This window comes from Schistocerca nitens, chromosome 2, assembly GCF_023898315.1.
Source record: "Schistocerca nitens isolate TAMUIC-IGC-003100 chromosome 2, iqSchNite1.1, whole genome shotgun sequence".
NCBI lineage: Eukaryota > Metazoa > Arthropoda > Insecta > Orthoptera > Acrididae > Schistocerca > Schistocerca nitens.
The window spans coordinates 763,711,961-763,736,305 of NC_064615.1; the positions used below are offsets into that span (position 1 = coordinate 763,711,961).

The following is a 24,345-nucleotide window of genomic DNA, read 5'->3' on the forward strand; positions in this document are numbered from 1 at the left end:
TTCTTCATTATACACAACACACGGTCAAGTCCTGTAGAAAGGGTAACTCTATTGATTAGCTTTTCCTATTGAGGATACTGAATAATTACCTACGTGAAAGATCATCCGCGGCATAGTAAGAAACAATTATGAACAGATTTAGAAAACATCCGCAGCAATACGACTGCATAGCGTCTAAGGAAAACTAGAGATATTCAAGGGAGGACAGGGTGCACTTATCACAAAAACTGGTGTTTGCACGTTTCAAGGATGCTCGATCCAATTTACAGAGTGTGCGTGATAGTGACCTACTGCGTGATGCACACGAAACCGCGGCTGACATACATTACAGTGTTTTCAGGGGAAGCAATGGATGGTTGCATAACTTCAAACAGCGCTACGGAACCGAAAGACGTAAGATAACGAAATTTCAGACAAAGCGTCTACCTGACGATGCACAGCAAACTGCGGAATTGGCCCGTATATTGGTAAACGCGATAAACTTGTTACATCGTTCAGTAGGAAATTTGTTTTCAACTCCGAGCGATCGGAATTTGAAGGGGAAATGCATATGAAAGGAATCCTGGAAGATAGAAGTACCAAGGTAGTCATATCAAGATCAACTTACATCGGCTGTTGATCTGCATGATAAACTGTCTGGATGGTTATTTATTGGCGGCCGGTGTAGCCGAGCGGTTCTAGGCGCTACAGTCTGGAACCGCGCGATCGCTACGGTCGCAGGTTCGAATCCTGCCTCGGGCATGGATGTGTGTGATGTCCTTAGGTTAGTTAGGTTTAAGTAGTTCTAAGTTCTAGGGGACTGATGACCTCAGACGTTAAGTCCCATAGTGCTCAGAGCCAGCCAGCCAGTTATTTAATGTGCTGCGAGAATTTGAGGGTACCGTGTCCCCTACGACTCTTTCTTGTGCGCGTGACTTTGCAAGGGTAGTAGCGAATATTTACGTCACAGCAAGCAAGAGTGGGAAAATGAATGTAAGGGAACAACAACTATCATATGAGCACTAATTTTGGCTAATAACTAGTCAAAATAACTTGCTTTTGCTTGATTCCTGGTCTATGTATAAAACTCATACTCCTTTAGAGCAAACTCTCCCCCCTGAAAAGGTATGACATTGCAATTCCTACCACCTGGAACCACTGGACGAGTTCAGCCTCTGGATGTTCGTTTTTTTTCCTGCCTATAAAAAATATTATCGCAATATCTGCAGCTACTCGTTAAAGCATAGCCAGTTTAACGATAAGCTCCATCACACACTGTTTCGCATTTGGTTGCACGCCATCACATTCCATCAGTTCTCATCAAACAGTTGCACCAATATGATTCTGTATACGTTCTTTAAGTCTGAATACCTATCTGAACGCCTTGCGCGGTTTGTAGGTCCGAAGGATTTCGCCTTCGATCTCGATGGTGCGAACCTTTGTGAACACTATGGGGTGCCATTTTTCATTCGGCGTTATTGGTGCAAGCTAATCGTTTGTTTTGAGCATTTCTTGGATGTCGACGACATCCATTTTGTGAAGTGTTAAATATACATCCCATAGAAGGCTGACCTCAGCGCGAACCTTTGTGAACACTATGGGGTGCCATTTTTCATTCGGCGTTATTGGTGCAAGCTAATCGTTTGTTTTGAGCATTTCTTGGATGTCGACGACATCCATTTTGTGAAGTGTAAAATGTACATCCCATAGAAGGCTGACCTCTGCACCTCCTGGACATTTACTTTCTGTCGCCCTCCTGATGTACATGGTGAGCAATTTTAGCAGCTAATATTTTTCCTGTCGTAATTGTTAACACAACACTTTCAGATGAGCCTCACTAGAGATTAAACTTACCGCCTCGTACTCAGGATTAGATAGTAAGAAAAATATCATACTCAGTTAATGATAAAGAAAATAGAAGGTATACAAAAAGGCAATAATATTATTTTATTAAATATTATCATACAGAATGTATAACTATTAATTACAGCTGCAAAATATATATAGCGACGTATTTTCCTTTGTTTTTACGAGACTTGGAACTTTATACAAAAACATTTGGTACAAATATCATATGCCTCTTAATTTTAGATTTCTCATCTCATGGCAGTATCTTCTGCAAAAATTAAATATTGTTAAGATCTCATCAACAGGTTGGCTAAGAGAGACAAATATGACAAGAGAAGATGTTATTGCAACAAGATCTCTTAACTGGTTATCCTACATTCAGCGTCACATAATGCAGTAAGTTCTGCAGGCTTACAGCTGTTAAAGCTATCCCATAATGCATCGCAGTATAAGCACAGACTGTTACGCGTGTCAGCTGGTGTCACATTTAAATACGATACTTCTACATAACGGCTTATGTATATCAAATTTTGCTTATGTATTTCGATTAAAAAACTTTCGCTATTGATGCCACAATGAATGCCCGACATACTGTAACAATTCTCCGTACTTTACTAACTGACCAGAGCTCTAAAAAAACTGTGTAATGCAATAAATTAAGTTGATGGTGAAAGTGAAGAGGTGTGATGAGAGACGAGACGCAGCCTCCAGTGCATGCAGCGCAGACGCCACTGAGGCGGTGCCGGCTAGTCAGTGAGCCACATTCCGTACGGGATCCTGGAGAAGAGCTTCTCCAGGAAGGCGCGCATGATGAGCACCAGCTTGCGCTTCAGGTCGGGCTTCATCTCCGTCAGAAGCTCTTGAGCGTTAGAGTTGATGAACAGGTTGAGTGCCGCCTCTGAAACAGTAGAGACAGCAGCATTGACATCACGTGTGCTATTTTATACCTGCTGTCTGTGCATATATTTTGTACTCTCTCGACGTAACTGCCAGGTTTTTGCAGATGACGTGCAGCTGAGTCGTCTCGTCATACCAGAAAATCTGATATTACAGTTATAGCTCCCATTAATGAAAAATACGAGACAAATTGCGAATGGTCTAACAGAACAGGACTTAACAATGTACTTTTGTTAATACCCAGCAATCGTCATAGCTCATCATACTTGCACGAATCTTTCCTAATGAGGAAATAACTTTAGTGCTTCAGTTAGACACTCTGATTTAACAATGGAAGAATGCTTAAATCGCACAGAATGTAGTGACTATCTGTTGAAACAGTTGGCTTAGGACTTATTATTGCCATCTCAGATTTCTGTAATCTTCTACCTTAAAGTCTAACTACCGACAGATCACAGAAAACCCGTAAAATAATTTACTTTAAATGATATGTAGTTCACACTCAGCATTGGACATGTGCATTAGACGACACTTTCACAATATATCGCGCATTAGGCCTAATTAGACAGTGCATACCTATAGACCAAACCTTTCACTGTATATATACACTCTAAGAAAAAAAAGACAGAAAAGCGCACCACGAAGGAATTATGCGAATGGTACAGTTCTATGGTCTGTCGAGGAAGATCCACGCATCAGCGCAAGACGGAAATTGGCGTATGTAATGCACATGTAAATGTGAAGGCAAACAAACGATTAAAATAAAAATAAAAATAATTGGATGAAAGAGCTTCACAAAGTGAGCAAGTCAATGACGTATTATTCCACCTGTAGCCCTTAGGAAAGCCGTCATTCAGCTTAGCATTGAGAGACACAGCTGTTGGATGTCCTCGTGAGGGATATCGTGGAAATTCTGTACCCACTGGAGCGTTAGATCGTCGAAATACATAATTGGTGGAGAGCCCTGCCCACAATGCTCCAAACGTTCTCAACTTGTGAGACATCCGTCGATCTTGCTATCCAAGGTAGGGTTTGGCAAGCAGGAACACATGCGGTAGAGAGACTGGCTACGTGCGAGGGGCATTATCTTGCTGAAATGTAACGACAGGATGGCTTGGTGGTGGTGGTGGTTAGTGTTTAACGTCCCGTCGACAACGAGGTCATTAGAGACGGAACGCAAGCTCGGGTTAGGGAAGGATTGGGACGGAAATCGGCCGTGCCCTTTCAAAGGAACCATCCCGGCATTTGCCTGAAACGATTTAGGGAAATCACGGAAAACCTAAATCAGGATGGCCGGAGACGGGATTGAACCGTCGTCCTCCCGAATGCGAGTCCAGTGTGCTAACCACTGCGCCACCTCGCTCGGTAGGATGGCTTGCTATGAAGGGCAACAAAACGGGCAGTAGAATATCGTAAATGTACTGCTGTGTTGTAAGGCTGCCGCGGATGACAACCGAAGGATGTCCTGCTATGATTATAAATGGCGCCACATATCATCACTCCTGGTTTCGGTCCGTATGGCGGGCAACAATTAGGGTAGATATCCCACTGCCGTCCGGGGCTTCCATACACGTCTTCACCGGTCATCGGGGCTCATTTCGAAGCGGGATTCATCACTGTAGACAATTACACTCCAGTCGACGAGATAACAGGCCGAAGAGGTGTCTGGGGACGCCCCAGGCAGCCCACCAGAGATTTACATTTTAGTGCACGAAGCATCTGAGTAAATACTCGCGTGTTGATCGAACCTACCGGTAACAAATCTAGCATCCTGCCCCTGTATTGCTTGGACGTTTTCCATTGACCGACGAGGTGGGGATACCAGAAACTCGTGCATACTCAAGAATGGGTCCCGCTTTTGTTCCATACGCGGTCTCCTTTACAAATGAGCCACGTTTCCTTACAATTCTCCAAATAAACCGACGTCCACCATCGCCTTCCCTGCTACCGTCCTTACGTGTTCGTTCCGTTCCACACCGCTTTACAACGCTACGCCTGGATATTTAATCGACGAAACTGTTTCAAGCAGTAGACTACTAAAATTGTATTCCAACATTATGGATTTTTTTCCCTGCTCATCTTCATTAACTTACATTTTTCTTCAGTTAGAGAAATCTGACATTCATCAGACGAACTAGAAATTTTGTGTAAGCCATTTTGTATCCTCCTACAGTCACTCAGCGACGACACCTGCCCGCACACCACAGCGTCACCAGCAAACAGCCGCAGTTTGCTGCTCACCTTGTCTGTCAGACTATTTTGTGTATACAAAATAAGAGTGGTCCAATCACATTTCCCTGGGGCACTCCTAAGGATATTCTTGTCCCTGGTAAACACTCGCCGCCTATGACAACGTACTGGATTCTATTACTTAAAAAATCTTAGAGCCTCTCACATATCTGGGAACCTTTCCCGTATGCTCGTACCATCGTTATAGTCTGTCAGACGCTTGGGGAAATCTAGCAATGCTGAATCTGCCGGTTGTCCTTCATTCTAGGCTCGCAGCATATAGCGTGGAGAAAGGGCAAACTGAACTTCACACGAGCGGCCCCATAACTGGTGTCTGTTGAAGCAGTTGCCAGGGAATAGAAAGCTTTAACAAAAATACAGTACGTATTCGTCAAACAGAAATATACGCCACGTAATTTTTCGCCTAATTTCGCCTTTTGTTAACTTTAAAACCATTTCATAAATGTTTCTGTGATGGTCGCAATGAAAAAAAGGTGCCTCGTAAAGTTGCCAAACCATGAATGAAAAACGTTTTGTTTATCTTAGTGGACCAAACCGATAGCGACTACAGAAAGAGGCCCCAGCAGTAACACAAAAAACAATTAGTAAGATGGATTTGTAATACTCGTAGATCCGAAAGCGGTAATGTAATAAAATGGAACACCTACAGCCGCCTTATGATGTTATTTATTATATGGCTACCACTTTCGATGATTCAGTAATCATCTTCAAGGCTTAACTGACGCTGAGGGATTTAACACAAATCGCCTACACCCCCTCAGCGTCACTTAAGGCCTGAAGATGGCGTACTGAAGCACTGAATCTGGTAGTCATACAATAAAAAATATCGTAAGGACAGCTGTAGGTATTCCAGTTTATTATATAAGTGAAAGGCTGAAGTCCCTCAGACCTCCAGTCAGAAGAATATATATACAGAAACCAGTAACTCTTTTAGACCATACTTGTGGCTTATTGCTGTTTAAATTACAATTATTATAATTGTACTACAGCCACGGTTCTTAGCGACTCACGTTTCGAGAAGATAGTATGGAAACCACGGAACACATTCCCGTAAGTATTACCCAGACCGGAGTATGAAAAGCACTTCTACTGAATACAGTCACAAATGACATGAATGCTGGTTCTGTTTAATATTACTTTGACAAGGAAGTAACTAGAAACGAAGAATTAGTTAAGCACTGAGAATGATGGCGAACGAAATGAGACGAAGAGTTGTTTAATGGACAATTTCGAAATTTCCACGTGATTAAAATATTAGATATACAAACCTTCCTAGTGAAAAACGTCCTTGGTTATCAGTCTCTCTGTTAGCGAAAAGCATATCAAAATTCTTACATTATTTTCTGAGGTTAGCCTTCACAACAGACAGAAATACGCGGTGAAGGATTTTAATCAAGGGCTGTTTTAACAAAAGACAACAAACTTAATTTTTTCAAAATGCGTTTTTAGCGGATACTGGTACTTTAATACGAGCCTCATACAACGGCTAAAATACTACAAAGTTGAATGTTTGCCGTTGTAAAATGTTTCTGAAGAAAGCAATTTTTTACAAAACTTGACGACATCTCCATGTTTCAAGATTCGACAAAACTCAGCTAATCTTTCTTTTATACTGCATAGTTGGAACTAAGAACATAAAATTTAAAAGTTAAATTTAATAGCCTTTAAACTCGTATATGTTTATTGTCAGACGATTGCACAACATCCTATAAGATAAACCAGTTGTTTACTAAGCGTTTGTTGGACATCGGTGCATATTGTCCCGCTTAATTCTCTTTCACGTGCAGCCACTGGTTTACTTCAAGTTTAGTAACTGTTGTAGTACGCATCCCTTCACGTTAGATGTCTTTCCCTTTGGCGACGTCATCTTTCGGCAGCATTATTGTCCATGTCTACAATGTCTACAGTGGTATAGGAGCATCATAGTGAACTGAGGTTGATGTCTCGGCGACCAAATCCGCCTGATGCTAATTCTATAGATCCACCTGCGTCGCTGTCAGGCGCCATCATCACGTACGCAAATCAGCGGCCCGTTATTTACGTGAATTACGTGGGTAGACATCTAATGCCTCATAGCTCTGCAAACCTATTAACAAACTGTCGGACCCCTGATACGTAGAATCGGCTAATCAGTGTTAACTTTCGTCTGTCTTGTCTCACACAACATTTGCTAATCATTACAGTAACATGTGTCAGGAGATCAAGATCACAAAAATGTGACTCAAAAACCGCTACACCAAACGAAAAGTGTTATGCATAAGAGTTGTAGAGCATCAATTTCTGTGTGAAAAGATCTCCTATGTTTTAAAATTTACTCACCCTTTGCGAAGAAATAAATAAAAACGTGAAAATATTCATGGGGCTAAAGGCGAATCATGTGGAAACGTTGATACGTGAATTTTGTGAAACTTTGTAATTTCTAACTTTTTTCTCAATAAAAGACATTTATGATGAACTTAATTTATTTCTTAATCAATCGGTTTCTACATGGATGACCAGTATTATATTTTTTAAATATTTTTAACCAATGATAATGAGTGCAGCTAAAGAATACCTGTTCTGTAACATTCTGTAAATAGTGTTTCTTGAGTTTTGTGAAAGCGGTAATCAGTTCATCATAGTCCAGACAATTTGCAAGATATATTTACAAATTACATACACGAACGTTCCACTCGACTGATTCTATTATTGAATACCGTATCAATACCCTACAGCAGTTCTTGATGTTAACATTCACTTACAGACAGGAAAAGGAAGCGAAGGGCTTTAATTTGTATGCATGAAAGATGAAATGGCCAGAACCGTAAACTTTTCCTGTACTGTATCTTGAGCGGTATGTTATGAGTACATAAATTAACGTTGTAGCGCCGGCCGCTGTAACCGAGCGGTTCTAGGCGCTTCAGTCTGGAACCGCGCTGCCGCTACGGTCGCAGGCTCGAATCCTGCCTCGGGCATGGATGCGTGTGATGTCCTTAGGTTAGTTAGGTTTAATTATTTCTAAGTTCTAGGGGACTGATGACCTCAGATGTTAAGTCCTGTAGTGCTCAGAGCCATCTGAACCATTTTGTAGCTAGTTTTTGCTGAAGACTGCGGCTCTAGAAAAAACATCAGCAGTATACGGTAACCATACCTTACGTATCGAATTTCGAGGGGATGTATTTCGGTGCCGTACGTCTCCATTGTTACAATCACTGTTAACAATGATTTATCTTAGTTAACGAAGGATAAACATACTTTATTTTTTGAGGTCTCATATTTAAAAATGTGAAGCGCTAGTGGCCACTCTCAGCACTTTATCTGTATATCAAATTAAACACTAAACTTTCAAACAATATTAAAAAACAGAATAAAAAAAATGTTGAAATGACTGCTTCGATGTGAAAATATGGCTTAGAAGGACTACAAGAAAGCACATAAGAATTTAGTGCAGTACAATTTCAGTCCACATCCTTATTGCCATTTAATAACCTCACCGTTGTGATATACTAACCTCCCTTTTCTTACTCCGTATCGGTTGGCGCTTGCGTGACTGATACAGCGTGCAGCAATGCTGTGTGTCTACCACTTTATGAATTCTGTATTACCAGAGTGAGGTTGATCGTGCTATTCGGCGAAATTATTAGTATATTTATCACTCTTGCGATTTATCATATGCAAAAATGATATATCGGTAAATGATAATCACCTTGCAGTGATTCTGCAGTGTTCGAGCCACACTTTTTTCTGGGAACACACAGGATCGCTTGAATGCTCATATATTAACGCAAAGTTTTTATGAACTATTGAACTTACGCAGCACGGTGTTTCCGTTGTGCAGATTCTCAACGCCCATAGAAATGCTGCGCACAGCGAAGTCCATCTTGAGGTCCTCCACGGTGAGGTACTCGTGGCCCTGCACCTCCTGGGGCCGCGCTCGGAAGTATACCTTAGCCTTCACACCCTCTGAAATAACAAATTTTAGCTCGCTAAGTACTGAAAAAATGTGTGATCTTCAACATTTCAAGATTCAGTGATTCGTTTTCAATCAGTATACAGAAAGATTATTACTCGAAAAATATTAATTATAAAAATTGAAGAAGTATAAGATTTTCAATATTAATCCGCCTTTAAAGGGAATAATACTCAGATTATCACTGAGGCTGGAAGGTAACAGCAGGCAAGAGAAAGTAAGGTCAGATAATCCATATATATATTATAAAAATGATGTACATATGAATACATCCATGCGTATATGTTCCACATCTCCTCCTAAACCACTTGATCGATATGAATCAAACTTACTGCACATATCACTTACTGTCTGGGAAGATGCGCTGCGGGGCTGAGAACTATCTATTTATCGAAGGAAGGGGGTTGGGTATGAGAAAGCAGTGTCGCCCACGATGCGCGAATACCCATACTTTATTCACTCAATATTTGAGAATGAGAGCACTTCGCGAGTCGCAACAAACCTTACACATAATTTAAAACCTTTAGGAAAACTTTTGTCGCTGACACCCCTCTCAAAACAATGAAAGAGAAATAGTCGCTTAGTACATCTTTGCTGTTCGTAGAGCAAAACGCCATGTGAAGCATGACGTTTTATTTAATTACTTCTTTACTACCAACTGTACTCGCGAAACGTTTTGCAAATAGTATTCACGAATGAACCACCAAAATTATATAACTCTATGACACATAGTTCAGGATATGACAGCACAAAAAGCGAGATGCATGAAATACTGTCGCATCAGGGATGAGCATTTAATTTATTACTTCATTGCTACTAACTCGCAACACATTTCGCAGACAGGGTCCACATACGCCGCTGAACATACCTCTGAAACTATGTCATTGTAAGACCAGTAGGTCAGGAGACGTGACGTCAAATATTAAGATGCGTGAGAAACTGCCGCATGGGTGCACTAGTGGCGTCATGGTTGCCATCGCAACCGAGTTTTAACTGGTGGACTGAAATGTGCCTGGCCTCCACGCCACGGATAGGTTTAAGCTTTCACGCTTTCAGTTGCACTCTAGTGCAGCGGTTAAGAAGATATAACACAGGATAATGTCTTTTACAATCGCTGACAAAAGCTCATATAGGTTGGTTGTAAAAATACTTATTGCCACTACTACTATCAGTTCTACCACAGAAAAATGAGGAGGCCGGGCCTCCCTTGCCTCCTCTAAGCAGCCACCACTGGTGTAAGGAGCAGAAGAGAAGTAAAAAGAACTAAGAGAAATAAGAACAAATAGATTTACTAAAGACAAAGTTAAATACCCGCGAATAGATTTTTAAAAAATACCAGAAATTAATAGACCACATGAAATGCAATAACGTAAATATGGGTTTTTAAACGTCCACAACACAATGTATTTCCTTCTTTCTATTTACCCAGACATGTTTCACACCGTGTCATCTTCGTATTCGCTTTATTTCTGTGAAAAATTATACACAGTTCATGGTTATTTTTCTAAGATTACAAACTACAACACCTGACTTTTTATGTTTTGTTTCATTAATCACCTGAAATTAAACTCATTAAGAAAGTGGTTTCGTAGAGTTTTATGATTTTACAGCGCGTCACCTGCAACGTATTCGAAAGACTTTGCTCAGAGAGTTGTTAACTCTGATGCCCTTTTTGAGAGTAGCAGTGGTATAAGTCCTTTACTTACGTTTTCCGTTTTTTTTGTGAGTCATTTGTGTGTTTCTTGCTTTGATTATAATTACATACACTTTTTCAGACTTATTTACATCGCCGTCGAATGTTACCACACATTTTGACACACAGGATGAGATCTTGGAGTAAACTTAATCGCCATGCTCATTGGGAGACACAATGTTGTTGTTGCCAGTCACTTGTTTCTCATTTTGTTTTTGTCCAGCGTGGTGCTAATTTTGAAACATTCGTTGCCATATTTCGTGGTGCATCTATTAGGGAGAAACTTATTTGTTGCGTGAGCGCGATGGCGTGTAAGAGAGAGAGAGAGAGAGAGAGAGAGAGAGAGAGGAGAGAGAACGTGACTGGGGAATGGAGTTGAGAAAAAGGTGTTTTCATACGGATAAAGATTTTGATATACTATGTTTCCTTTGAGGAAACGTCTTTGTATAATTCGTTAAGTGTTGCAGGCATTTTTGTAGCATACTGATGTGTATTGATTCGGAACTATCTTTCATTTCTGAGTACAGAAACTGAGCTGCAATTTAAACACTGCTTAACAATCACCAGCAGAAACTATAGTAATGAAAGTATCAATCACTTTCTCTATTACCTGAGAGAGAAAACTGGAAAGACATTTTTAACTGTAAACCCACAGATGGAGAATATAATAACTTTATCAGTAATTTTTCCATGTGTTTTGAACTGTGCTTCTCTCCAACACAGAGGAAACTATTCACAAGGAAAACAAAAAATAAATGGACCAGTCCTGAGATTCTGGTACTCTCAAACAGAAAAGATTAATATACAGATTGTCCAAACAGCTCACGTCACCAGAATTTGATACATATTACAAAACCTATAAAACGATCTTAAAAATGTTATCAAACAAGCAAAAATAATGGCAAATGACACATTCATAAAGAATTCTACTAATAAGATGAAAGTCATACGGATATTGTAAGGAAGGAAACTCCAGCAAGCAGACAGATTTCAATAATATTGACGGCCCAATGGAGAAATCAGTTGTGATAACTGAAACTACAATAATTGGAAAGAAATTTAATTCCTACTTTACACAGATAGCTGAACATCTTATAAATCAAAATTTAAAGTGTACTCCCAGAAATCAATTGACATGTATTATAAACACTCAATCTGTATTTCTATACCCTACCAATGACAAGGAAATACTTGTTATAATCAAAGAACTGAAGCCCAAATTCCCTGTTGATACTGACAATAACCTAAGTCTTGAAGAAATGTGCTCCCCTCATAGCCAGGCCACTTGTCGACACTTGTAACAGTTCTCTATCAGAAGTGGTGTTTCCAGAAAAGAAGAGAGCAAAAGTAAAAACTCTGTTCAAGAAAGGCATAAAAGTAGAAGTATCAAACTGCAGCCCTGTTTCACTACTATCTGTTTTTTCCAAAATAACTGAAAATCCATTATAAAAGACAAATCAGTTTCACATGAAAAATAATTACTTCTCAAACACGCAACATTGACTCCGAAAATCTAAATCTACTGATACTGCTACTGCTGCATTCCTAAATGAGGCCTTAAATGCAATAGAAAAGAGCATATTCTGTCATATTTCCAGACTTCCCTAAAGTATTCGATGGCATCAATCACAACTCCTTGCTTAAGGAACTTGAATCGGTAGGTATTAGGGACTCATCACATCTCCAAAATAGAGAGCATGTAGTTGAGCTTACTAACCAACAAGGGAACAGGATAATGCCCTACTGCTCAGAATAGCAGAGAGCATTATGTATGATGTGCTGTAAGACTCCATTCTAGGACCAATTCGGGTTCTGCTCTTTGTAAATGACTTGGAACTGACCAGTCCACGCCATAAATACATAAAATTGGCAGATGACACAGATGTGATAATAAAAGGAAGGACCAGAGAAGAATTACTGCATGAGATTAAAAAGTGTACTACCCACGTTACAGACTGGCTTCCTGGAAACAATTTAGTGATAAACACAGAAAAAACAGTTACAATGGACTTACACACATACAAAATAAATGTACATAACACCAGACATAGAGTCATTTGCCAGAACCCTTGAAAATGTAAGCTCTGCAAAATTTCTTGGAACATGGATCCAAGAGATCTAAGATATATCCAGCGTGCAAAATACATTACAAACAAATTAAATACCATTTGTTGTACTATCAAAATTCTTTCTGGTTGCACTTTGAAAGAGACACTAAAAAAATCTTTACTGCGACACGGCATAATCTTCTGGGGAAATCCACCTGCCAGCAAAAATAGTTTTATATGCGACAAGAGAGTTGTAGGAGCCATAGAAAATGCTGCCTCAAGAAGCTCATCGAAGCCCTTATTTAAGAAACTTCACATTATTCCACTACCATGTGTATACGTCTTACAAGGAATAATATTTGTTAGGAAAATCTTAGAAAATAGCAGCAATCTTGTATTAACTACCCAGAGTGTCCACCTGTATAACACAAGCAGAAAGCAGGATATACATGTTCAATATGCATACACCACACTAAAACAGAATGGTCGATTGCAAACAAGAGGCAGGCTATACAATAAGCTATCTAATAACATTAAATCAATAAATTAATCTTCAAAATTTAAAACTACTGTCCATAAATATTTATTGCAAATGTGTTGTTATAGTGTAGACGAATATCTTGAAACATAAAAATTTGTTACGAAATATTAACAAAAGAATGTATGAAATGTTAATCAAAAGTTGTATGTAAAAAAAGCTGATGGAATTACTTGTGTTAAATATTATGTATGAAAGCTGAATGAAAGCTGAATTTTCAGCTGTGATAATATCAAGCCTAAATCAATGTAAATATTCTTCTATAATTTGAAAATGTGTATCATAAATCACAATGAATTACCTTATAGCATATTGTATACCTTGTGCAACAAATCATTAGAAGGACAAATAAAAAATGAAATGAAATGAAACTACATTTTGTGTATGATAGTGCTCCTCTGTTGTAAGTGTTTGGTAGAGACTGTTGCTTTCTCTGAGGATGTATGGATCAGTTTCAATATGATTTGGTCAGTGGTTTTCCTCTATGAGATGATCTGCAAAAGTGGAGTGTGAACTGTGACTTTTTAAGGCTATGAGATGTGAAGGACACCTAAATGTGCAGCATGTTTTCGCTGAGTCGTCAATTTGGCACGAACTGAAAGTTAGCTGATAGATTCTAGCTTTTCATCCAATTTGTCTGTGCAGGTCATGCTGGTGTTGAGATTTTTATGTGCTTGTTGTTTGTGCAGAATGATATTTGTATCTTCAGTAAATTCCCTACTTTGTGGATGTTTTTGTTGCTTTATATTTGTATGTGCTGTGCAGTGTTTCTTGCACATTGCCTCTGTTCCCCTATGCTCCCTGTGTCTTTATGTGTTAGTGTTCCTGGGTCCTTGTTGTGTCTGGTGGGTTATCATTGGTTTGTTCTTTTTAAATTGCTTTTTTTTAAATTTTGTTGTTTAATTGGTTCTTTGTTTGTATTCTTTACCCTTTCCCTCTGGATATCTGATGTATTTGTTTAGTTCCTGTGTGTAGCTGAACTTATCTAGTGTGACCCGTATAGTATGGATATAAAACTTCCATGTTTGTGTTGCAATGGGTGATTGGTCTGGCTGCGAATAGTTGTGGATTTACTGCATACTTCAAAATTATAGTTGTTGTTTATAATGTGTATGGTGAAGTCTAGGAATTTTACCATCATGTCTGCTTCTGTCTCAATTATGAATTTAATTTTAGGATCGACTATGTTTATGTCACCGCATTGGTGTTTTATCCAGGTGTCTGTTTCATCTACTTAACAAACAATGTCATTTACGTAGCAGTGCTGGTGTGTATCCTTGTATTGTTTTGGATGCATAATTCCACCGAATATTTTGTTTTCATCATAGCTGAGAAACATGTTGGCATGTAGGTAACTAATGTGTGAGCCCATGGGAAGGCATTTGTTATGAATAGAACTCCTAATGAAATTGAAATAATTGTGTTATAAACTTTGGAATGGCTACATTTTTTCCATGTGTGTTTTTGTTTTGCTCCTTTATTACTGCAGTTGGTCTTTGACCATTCTGACTGTTCCTCCTATTGGCAAATTTTTGTACAACTCCTGTTAAGTATCAAATCTTATTATGCAGGTTGGTATCTATGTTATATCTTATCAGTTATTGAATCAGTTGCTGGAATTCAAGTTTACATATTTTCACAGTCACAACTGAGGTCAAGTTTTAATTTGTAGCCATGGTACATAAGAGCAGTCATAATTTCACTACTGAGGATTGCCTAGTGACAAGTGTGTGGTTGCATGAATGATACAACACAGAAATGAGACTGATTATGAGAGGATTCAGGGAAGATTTAATAAGGCCTCACTGTAGAAGGCAACACTTCTGGATTGACAAAGGTGTTGGTTATCACATTTAGCATTCAACCGCGATTTTTATATATATTTTAACAACGCGTTTCGAGAGACAATGCTCTCATCATCAGGTTGTAAAATCTATGTCGCGAAATTAAACGTACTAAAAAGACAAAATACCATCACCAATAGTTGGTGGGTCCATAGAGTAAAAAAGAATTAAAAGTAATTGGACTGTGGGTCCTCGTCTTACATTAAAGTTGTTGACGCAGGTCGATGGCCGTCCCATAGCTACCAAATATGCTGTCGACTGCGCCGGCTCGGGTGCTGTTGTGGACTAACGTGCCTAGGTGTTGTGGCGTGGTTACCGCCGTGTGCTTGACGGTAACGCTATGCTATTGGGCGCCTCATTTCCTTACGGCATTGGTCTGCCATCGTTAGCCTCTCGCAACTCCGTCATTGACATGCTACAAGTTTTAAGTCGCATGCCTGCCCTAAAATAATTCTAAAAACCCGCTAAAAAATCTCATTTTTTTAAAGTTATCTTGTACATTTAGGATATTGCTTTGTTTCTTTTCATGGATAGCTATCTCGAATTCCTCTAGTAAGTCAAGTTTCCTCCCTTTCTTTTCTACATGCAATATTTCTACGTTGTCTTCTATGCTATTAAGGGGATGGCCTGTTTCATATATATGGTTCGCAACAGCTGATTTGTCATAATTTCCTAACCTGAACGCATCTTTATGTTCTTTATACCGGATCGCGAATGATCTTCCTGTCTGCCCTATATATTTTGCATCACACGTTCTGCACTGAATCTTATAAACTCCCGATCTTTCAAACTTATTTCTCTTCTCGCCAATATCGTGCTTAAGGCTATACCTCACTAGGTTATTAGTCTGAAAGGCTATTTTGACATCGTATGGCTTAAAAATATTTGCTATCTTTTGCGAGACTTTTCCGTAGTATGGCATCGTGATAATTTTCGCTTTCTCTCCATCAGGTTTATTCTTTTTGCGCTTATTACATTTTCGTAACAGTTTTTTAACTATATCTATTCTGTAACCGTTATTCTTCGCTATTCTCTTAACGGTGTTAATTTCAGTCTTCCTATCTTTTTCACTCATAGGTATATTGACTGCCCTATGCACGAGACTACGGAAAGCAGCTTCTTTATACGCATGCGGATGGCATGAATCATTCGGGATCACGGCATCAGTTGTAGTTTGTTTTCTATAAACGGAAAACGCATGTTTGTTGCCCTGCTTTTTTATATTCAGGTCCAGGAACTGTAGACAATTGTCAGTTTCGTACTCCACGGTAAATTTTATTTTATTATGTGCGTCGTTGAACTTTTTTACTATTTCCTCAATGTCGTCACTGGAACCATCAACAAGTAACAGAGTGTCGTCAACATAACGTTTGTAATAAACAATTTTATCCGTAATGTTTTCGTCAGAATTTAGAACTTTATCTTCAAGGTCATTCATAAAAATGTCCGCCATAGTTCCTGAAATGCTGGACCCCATGGCTAACCCATCGTCCTGAATATAAAATTTGTTATTAAACGTAAAATAATTAAAACTTGTAATGAGCTGTAGGAGTTCAATAAATTCAATTGTCTCTTGCGTTGAAATTTTACCGTATTTCAGGAAATTTCTCTTAATGATTTCTATAGTTTCGTTAACCGGAACACTGGAGTATAAGTTCTTAACATCCAACGAAACCAAACGGGAAGTGTCGGTGACTGGCGTATCTTTAATTTCACCTATCATGGTCATACTACCACGCACTGAATAATTATTATTATACACGTAAGTCTTTTTCAGAATTTGGTCCAACATTTTCGTTATTTTATATGCTGGACTATTTCGACCGTTAACAATCGGACGAACCGGATGCAGATCTTTATGTATAAAATAACGAAAATGTTGGACCAAATTCTGAAAAAGACTTACGTGTATAATAATAATTATTCAGTGCGTGGTAGTATGACCATGATAGGTGAAATTAAAGATACGCCAGTCACCGACACTTCCCGTTTGGTTTCGTTGGATGTTAAGAACTTATACTCCAGTGTTCCGGTTAACGAAACTATAGAAATCATTAAGAGAAATTTCCTGAAATACGGTAAAATTTCAACGCAAGAGACAATTGAATTTATTGAACTCCTACAGCTCATTACAAGTTTTAATTATTTTACGTTTAATAACAAATTTTATATTCAGGACGATGGGTTAGCCATGGGGTCCAGCATTTCAGGAACTATGGCGGACATTTTTATGAATGACCTTGAAGATAAAGTTCTAAATTCTGACGAAAACATTACGGATAAAATTGTTTATTACAAACGTTATGTTGACGACACTCTGTTACTTGTTGATGGTTCCAGTGACGACATTGAGGAAATAGTAAAAAAGTTCAACGACGCACATAATAAAATAAAATTTACCGTGGAGTACGAAACTGACAATTGTCTACAGTTCCTGGACCTGAATATAAAAAAGCAGGGCAACAAACATGCGTTTTCCGTTTATAGAAAACAAACTACAACTGATGCCGTGATCCCGAATGTTTCATGCCATCCGCAGGCGTATAAAGAAGCTGCTTTCCGTAGTCTCGTGCATAGGGCAGTCAATATACCTATGAGTGAAAAAGATAGGGAGACTGAAATTAACACCGTTAAGAGAATAGCGAAGAATAACGGTTACAGAATAGATATAGTTAAAAAACTGTTACGAAAATGTAATAAGCGCAAAAAGAATAAACCTGATGGAGAGAAAGCGAAAATTATCACGATGCCATACTACGGAAAAGTCTCACAAAAGATAGCAAATATTTTTAAGCCATACGATGTCAAAATAGCCTTTCAGACTAATAACCTAGTGAGGTATAGCCTTAAGCACGATATTGGCGAGAAGAGAAATAAGTTTGAAAGATCGGGAGTTTATAAGATTCAGTGCAGAACGTGTGATGCAAAATATATAGGGCAGACAGGAAGATCATTCGCGATCCGGTATAAAGAACATAAAGATGCGTTCAGGTTAGGAAATTATGACAAATCAGCTGTTGCGAACCATATATATGAAACAGGCCATCCCCTTAATAGCATAGAAGACAACGTAGAAATATTGCATGTAGAAAAGAAAGGGAGGAAACTTGACTTACTAGAGGAATTCGAGATAGCTATCCATGAAAAGAAACAAAGCAATATCCTAAATGTACAAGATAACTTTAAAAAAATGAGATTTTTTAGCGGGTTTTTAGAATTATTTTAGGGCAGGCATGCGACTTAAAACTTGTAGCATGTCAATGACGGAGTTGCGAGAGGCTAACGATGGCAGACCAATACCGTAAGGAAATGAGGCGCCCAATAGCATAGCGTTACCGTCAAGCACACGGCGGTAACCACGCCACAACACCTAGGCACGTTAGTCCACAACAGCACCCGAGCCGGCGCAGTCGACAGCATATTTGGTAGCTATGGGACGGCCATCGACCTGCGTCAACAACTTTAATGTAAGACGAGGACCCACAGTCCAATTACTTTTAATTCTTTTTTACTCTATGGACCCACCAACTATTGGTGATGGTATTTTGTCTTTTTAGTACGTTTAATTTCGCGACATAGATTTTACAACCTGATGATGAGAGCATTGTCTCTCGAAACGCGTTGTTAAAATATATATAAAAATCGCGGTTGAATGCTAAATGTGATAACCAGTATAACGACAACTGCTACCTCGACTCCATAATGGATTATATCAAATTGACAAAGGTGTGCATTTGCTTCACACAGTGTTAAAAACAGGCCACAGGGTGGAAGAAGAAACATGGTGATGGAGTCTCTACTTTTAATGAACAATCTCCTATGAAATCAACAAGAAAATGTGCTTTTGAACTCTGTATACCAAGGACAACAATGAAGAATCACATGAAAAAAGACTTTAAGGTCACACAATTTGAACTGATATTCATAAACTATTTATTGCATATGTACCAGAATGTGTGCATTTTAGCATGCTGTAATTTGTTAACTTAGTTACCACATGCAATGAATCATGATGAGTGTGCCATTTACCCAAGCTCATGTGTTAGAAATATTGTTATTTGGGACAAAGAGATTCCTCATTACATTGTCGAGTTAGAAAACAACCTGCTTCATGTAGTAATAGGGCAGCGATGACATCACAACATCTGCTTGGACTGTACTTCTTTGATGTGTATGAGTTTCCCAATGACAACTTTAAAGAATAGCGGATGGATCGTGCTCCATCAGCAACACCAGCTTCCTTGAAATGGCCACCCGGAAGTCCTGACCTCATTACACCTAACATCTCTTTGTGGGGAGTCATTAATGCACATGTATATGCATGCTTTTACACAAACTAAGAACTGTGCAATGCTGTTGAGGCCTTTCACACAATAGCACTACAAATGCTATTAAGTTTGTCAAGAATAACGTAGAGGTGTATGGAAATATCTTTACAGCATGGTCGGGAAAATACCGAAATGTTGCATACTTAATACATAGGTTAGTACTTGTACTAAAACAAATCAAATCAATCAGGATTCAATACTAAAGGGCATGGGGACTTCTTGTCCACCATGTAGGTTATATCAAAGGTACATGGTTTGTTGATGGTGGTATATTTAAGTCTTTTCTGTCAGTTCATTGGAGTTTTGTGTGTTTCTGTTGTCTGTGAAAGTGTACTGTTTGTGTAATAATGTAAGAATACATCTAGCTAGGTGGTCATATGAAGCATTTCTGAAGCTGACTATTGCTCTAATTAATGTTGGGTTTGTGTATTTTTAGAAGACAATTTAAATTTAGTGTTTTGGAATATTTGTGGCACATACTTTGATTGAAAATTTGTGCTGGTAACTTTGAGGGGTTTAATAATCTTCCATGTGGTTGTTTGGTACATCATGATGGGATCACTGATTATTATAACGATATCGTTCTCATCTAGGAATTCTTTTTATTTGTTGATGTTTCCTGTTTCACGAGTTTCAACCCCATCAAGGTTATGATAATACATGATAAAAAAAGGAAGCCAGCAGTGCTGGTCACTCAGGCAAAAAAAGACACTGTGGACTGGAAAGAAGTGAATGAGCAGCCAAAATGTGAAATTACTGAAAAGGAAATAGAGCTATTGCAGTTTATAAAGCATAACAGGAAATTACACACCGTTTTGGGAAATCACAAATGAAAGGTATTATTACAATAACCTTCAGACTCCTGCCTAGCACTGACACAGTACCTGAATCCATGTCTGGCTCAACTGTCAATGGAAAACTCAAATCAGAAAACGGAATGACTGGCTTGTAAACACCTTCAGAAGGTAAAACTACAACTCTGCGAATAGACACATTTAAAAATACAAGCAAACCTGCTTCTTCAGGAATTAGAGAGGGACAGAATATGGAAATTTAAAAATGAAAGGCAGGTAATTTAGACTCCAGGATGAGTGACTCACTGATCTGAGTAACATATCATTCATTTTTAATCTTCCCCACTCTATCTCTCTCTCCTCTCTGAGGAATAGTGGAAATAATTATGGTGATAGGAAATAGTATTGTGTTGGATGTATTACGCATTTTGTATAATTAGTTACCAAGGTCAACTGTTGCCAAGGTTGTTAGTTGCTAATGTATAACAAACAAAAATATTGTTGATAGTAATAATTTGCATAATATATCCTGTGTTTAAATTACAGGTTACAGGCTGCAATGGGATAAATAAATAACAGGATCTTCTCCTCCCTGGGAAAAGAACCGTTAGTGGGCCCTCTCATCCTGGTGTCTGGGTAACTTGTCCTTACTTTTTAACCTTTCCCAATCTGTCGGTCCTGAAAGCTAATACAGCGTGGATATCTTTATATGTATTAGCAGTACTGAAATTTCACCTCTAGTCTCATAATTTCATACTTTTTAATGAGATTTTTTGTTTGTTTTGATACGAAACTTAAATCAGATACTCAAGCCATTCAACAATGCTGGTGAGGCGAGCATTCTGTGTTTTGAACAAATGTCTGATTTACAGGAAAAATATATCTCACTTATCAATGATAAGAACAAGTATTTATTTCTGGCTTGTCACTTTCTCCATGAGTTCCGCCTTTGTCAGTGTTCCCTTGGTCGCAGCTTAGCTATATTCCTGAAAAATCATACATATTATTTCCATCTGCACTGAAAGATAGAAAAATAATTGCAACTTGCTACAGAGAATCGAAAAGTAGAGACAAATAGGGGCTACAGCAGACAAATAGGAGCTACAAGTATTAAATCCTCCTTCGTATGTGATTTGCTTCTTTCCACTGCTTTCACTTGTGTTGAACAGTCCTTTGATCTGCCACAGCTCGTTGACATGTACATAAAAAAATCTGGAGTTCCTATTTTAAAACCTATGTACATAACAAACCTGACTTTGGACACCCATATGCAAAAGTGGCAACATTTACTGGAATTTCAGTTCATGTTAAATTTTGCCGTTTGAGGTTTCTTGGCATATGTGGAGTCTACAAACTCATTTCATCAGCTAAATTTGACTTTATACTGTGAAATCTAGAAACGAGAAGATGAACATCCTAATTTGGGAGTCAGACTGTGAACATCACTTTTTTCGACATACTCGCCACACCTATCAATCTCAGAGTGAATTAAATTTTGGTATATTATTTGGGATTGAAGTCCAATGTTGCAACATAGCAATAGTTACTTAATGTGTCAAAGAAGATGGAGTTTAACTATCACAAACCTATTTGAACTCAGAAAAAACGAACACATTATCAGATTTGGTTCTGAGAAACTTTAACCAGGCACTATTTAGTTTTATTGTTTTGTACTGAAAAGAGTAACTTGTTAGTTGTGAATGCTCAGTCACTCATCTATATTCAGATCTGTTCCTCACTAACCATCATAAAGTGTGTAGTGGAAGGTAGATTGTGGATCAGTAGCAGAACGCCCCTCCGCCCCCCCCTCCCTGCCACTGCCACACACACCATATTGATAATGCGCATTTAGGTCGATTCTGTGCAAGATTGAGTATAAGAATTTCTACTTTTACCTCATGTTCATTAAGCCAGTAGTATGTGGGAGGAACTAATACAATTCTTAATACTGTGGAAGCCCACTTTTACGTTTTTCAAGGGACTTTAAAAAAATAGTGTAAAATGTGGGAAATAATGTTATAAGCTCCAAGAGTTATGTATAGGATATCCCCCACGCATTTTCGCGCTTTATGAATGAAACATGTACTTAACAGGCATCACAAGACATGCCAGGGACTTTTTCATTATCTAATAAAGGTTTATTATCTAATAAAAACCGCTGCTGTAACTGGAATTGATAACTGTCTCGGAAATAGAAAAGTTTGACTTAATTTCAAACATCATAACCGATGTTTCTGGAAAGCCTGCAGCTGTGATTCATTATTTAAATAATGAAATATTGTGCTACTTACGTAGTTTTTCATGCTTAACGACGCGATTCGAGAATTTTGAATTTCAAACGCCATAATCAATGTTCTTGGAAAGCCTGCAGCTGTCATTCATTATTTAAATAATGAAATACAGCACTAATTACGTATTTTTTCACGCTTAACGACACGTTTCGAGAATTTTTCTCGTTGTCAAGTGTAAATATGTACATAAGTATTTTGTGTAGTGTTTGAATATGTGTTATTCTGCCTCTATGACATCATATCTCCTGTACTACGGTAGGTGGTTCTTACCCCAGCAGCGATTGTTGCCTGACAGTGAGGATTGTGTGTACCAAGTTCGGTTGAAATCAGTCCAGTGTTCTAGGAGGAGCTGTGGAACACACACACACACACACACACACACACACACACACACACACACACACACATGATTCCCAGAAAATCCTTTAGAAATATTTTGAAAAAAAAAAACTTGATGTTTTGAAACCTGTTTTGTTTATGCCCTTTGTCGTTACGAAAGTGTCTGTTTACACGACATAGCTCTAAGCTTGAATACTGTTTTCAAAAACAGTCTTGAAAGAGGCTTCAATGGCTTAAGGGTAGTATAGAAATGAGTCTAGTGCATAGCTAGACATGTATTCAACTGCCTATGCGAGAGTATTAAATATCTTATAACTAATACGATGGAGTTTAAGACTGATTATTGCTTGTCGGTCTCGAGTGTTAATTAGGAAGGATCAATAAAACGTAAACTGAAGCTCCAGCGACAAGTGGCATATTTCGTTAGAGGTTTGTTTAACAAGCTCAAGAGTATTACAGATATGCTGGACGATCTCCAATAGTACACATAAGAAGTCAGGCATTCAATTAAAGCAATTTTCATCTTGATAGAAAGTCTCAAGGATAATATTTTATGTTACATGATAATTAATATTGACACCGTAATACAGTTGTATTTCACTATGTTAAGCCATTTCAGAGTATTGCTCCTGTATGACACGTACAAGTTTGACTTGTGGCCACGGAACACTAGCGTGACGCAGAGCTAGCAGGTGCGCCTTACCGTATTCTCCCCAGTAGTCGCCGCCGCCCGAGGCCTGCACCATGATGAGCACGCCGGAGCTGCGGTAGCGCGCCCGCGCCGAGATGCGCGGCACCACGAAGCTCAGCTGGAACTGCAGCGAGTCGACGTCGGACCTGCCGGCACACAGCACGATCAGCAACTCAGTACCTCACCTCGCAATCCAAGCGCGCTTATTGCGGGGAATGGTGCTATCCTAAAAGAATGTTCAACCGTGTTGCCTACACCCCTTGCGTAGCAATACAATTTAAAAGTTGCGCTGGCGGGGTACAGTTCCCTTGATGCATAACAGCAACACAAGATTAATTTTATATCAGTCACTCACCTTTAAATGCTACATACATAGGCTACAATCAGTGCGAGCACTTCTACAGCTAGTAACTGAAGGTGTTAACTACACCGAAGCGCCAAAGAAACTGGTATAGAGACGCGTATTCAAATACAGAGATATATAAACAGGCAAAATTCGGCACTGCGGCCTGCAACGCCTATATAAGAAAACAAGTGTATCGCGCAGTTGTTGGATCGGTTGCTGCTGCTACAATGGCAGGTTATCAAGATTTAAGTTAGTTGGAACGCGGTGTTATATTCGGCCCACGAGCGATTGGACACAGCATCTCCGAGGTAGCGATGAAGTGGGAATATTCCCGTACAAACATTTAAAGAGTGTACCGTGAATATCAGGAATCCGATAAAACATCAAATCTCTGACATCGCTGCGACCTGCAAGAAAGGTACCGACGACGACTGAAAACAATCGCTCATCGCAACAGAAGTGCAACCCTTCCGCAAACTGCTGCAAATTTCAATGCTGCGCCATCAACAA

The 24,345-nt window shown here is 38.9% G+C and overlaps 1 protein-coding gene across 1 annotated transcript in view; it reads right to left on the minus strand.

Moving 5' to 3' along the window:
* Positions 1–1,903: 1,903 nt before the first annotated feature.
* Positions 1,904–24,345, minus strand: part of LOC126234610 (protein takeout) — a 68,164-nt gene continuing 45,722 nt past the window's right edge. The window contains exons 4-6 of the mRNA XM_049943335.1: positions 23,502–23,635; positions 8,767–8,916; positions 1,904–2,725 (exon numbers count right to left, since the gene is read on the minus strand). Coding sequence (XP_049799292.1) covers positions 2,574–2,725; positions 8,767–8,916; positions 23,502–23,635 — 436 coding nt within the window. The 3' untranslated portion in view covers positions 1,904–2,573. The remainder of the gene's footprint in view (positions 2,726–8,766; positions 8,917–23,501; positions 23,636–24,345) is intronic.